At 61.8% G+C, this 1409-nt stretch overlaps 1 protein-coding gene across 1 annotated transcript; it reads right to left on the bottom strand.

The window, feature by feature from the left end:
- Nucleotides 1-945: 945 nt before the first annotated feature.
- On the bottom strand, nucleotides 946-1281 carry EMIHUDRAFT_78093 (hypothetical protein; the record flags this gene model as incomplete). The annotated part of the gene is made up of 1 exon (XM_005785924.1): nucleotides 946-1281. A coding segment is annotated over one exon (336 nt), but the record flags the coding sequence as incomplete, so codon positions are not given.
- Between the last annotated feature and the right edge of the window lie 128 nt (nucleotides 1282-1409).

The following is a 1409-nucleotide window of genomic DNA, read 5'->3' as shown; positions in this document are numbered from 1 at the left end:
CTGAAGGGGACGGTGCCTGCATGGGGAGAGATGGGGAGATATGGGGAGATATGGGGAGATTAGTGCTCGGGGTGGCTGAACGGGACGGTGCCTGCATGGGGAGAGATGGGGAGATATGGGGAGATATGGGGAGATTAGTGCTCGGGGTGGCTGAACGGGACGGTGCCTGCATGGGGAGAGATGGGGAGAGATGGGGAGAGATGGGGAGATTAGTACTCGGGGTGGCTGAACGGGACGGTGCCTGCATGGGGAGAGATGGGGAGAGATGGGGAGATTAGTGCTCGGGGTGGCTGAACGGGACGGTGCCTGCATGGGGAGAGATGGGGAGATATGGGGAGATTAGTGCTCGGGGTGGCTGAACGGGACGGTGCCTGCATGTGGAGAGATGGCTAGAGATGGGGAGAGATGGGGAGATTAGTACTCGGGGTGGCTGAACGGGACGGTGCCTGCATGGGGAGAGATGGGGAGAGATGGGGAGATATGGGGAGATTAGTGCTCGGGGGGGCTGAACGGGACGGTGCCTGCATGGGGAGAGATGGGGAGAGATGGGGAGATAGGGGGAGATTAGTGCTCGGGGTGGCTGAACGGGACGGTGCCTGCATGGGGAGATATGGGGAGATATGGGGAGATTAGTGCTCGGGGTGGCTGAACGGGACGGTGCCTGGCCGAGCTCACTCACACTCAGTCTTCACAGTCGTGCTCCGCGTGTGTGGTGGAGCGGGGGCGGGGCCGGCCGAGAGCTCGTTAGGGCTAGGGGTTAGGGTTAGGGTTAAGGGGTTAGGGTTAGGGGTTACGGGTCAGGGTGAGGGGTGAGGGGTTAGGGTGAGGGTGAGGGTGCCGGCGGAGAACTCGTAGGTCAGCACGCCGACGGTGTACCAGTCGCACGAGAATCCGTACTGCTCGCGCCTAATTAATTAATTAACTAATTAATTAATGGTTAGTTAATTAGTCGCAGGAGAATCCGTACTGCTCGCGCCGGTCCTTGGCCCACCGCACCTCGGGGGCCATGTAGCAGTCCGTCCCTACCGCGAAACAAAACAGAGGCGGCGGGTGGGCCGCACGGATTTCTTTTTGGGGGGGGCGGCGCCGTGAGGAAACTGTGCCGACGCGCGAGCGGCGCTTGGGCGACTTCTTTGTCACGCGCGCTGCGAGGCCCATGTCGATGAGCCGGATGTGGCCTTGCTCGTCGATGAGCAGGTTCTCGGGCTTGAGGTCGCGGTAGAGCACCGACGCCTGGTGCATGTACGCTATCACGCAGACCGTCTCCATCACCACGAACCGGACCTGGCCGGAGGGAGGGCGGGCAGGGAGGAGGCGTGGGCTGGCCCCGAGGTGAGCCGCCTCGTGGGGAGATATGGGGAGATATGGGGAGATATGGGGAGATGTGGGGAGATATGGGGAGATATGGG

This window comes from Emiliania huxleyi (assembly GCF_000372725.1).
Source record: "Emiliania huxleyi CCMP1516 chromosome Unknown EMIHUscaffold_1562, whole genome shotgun sequence".
NCBI classification, from domain to species: Eukaryota; Haptophyta; order Isochrysidales; family Noelaerhabdaceae; genus Emiliania; species Emiliania huxleyi.
This window is presented reverse-complemented; position numbering and strand designations above follow the sequence as displayed.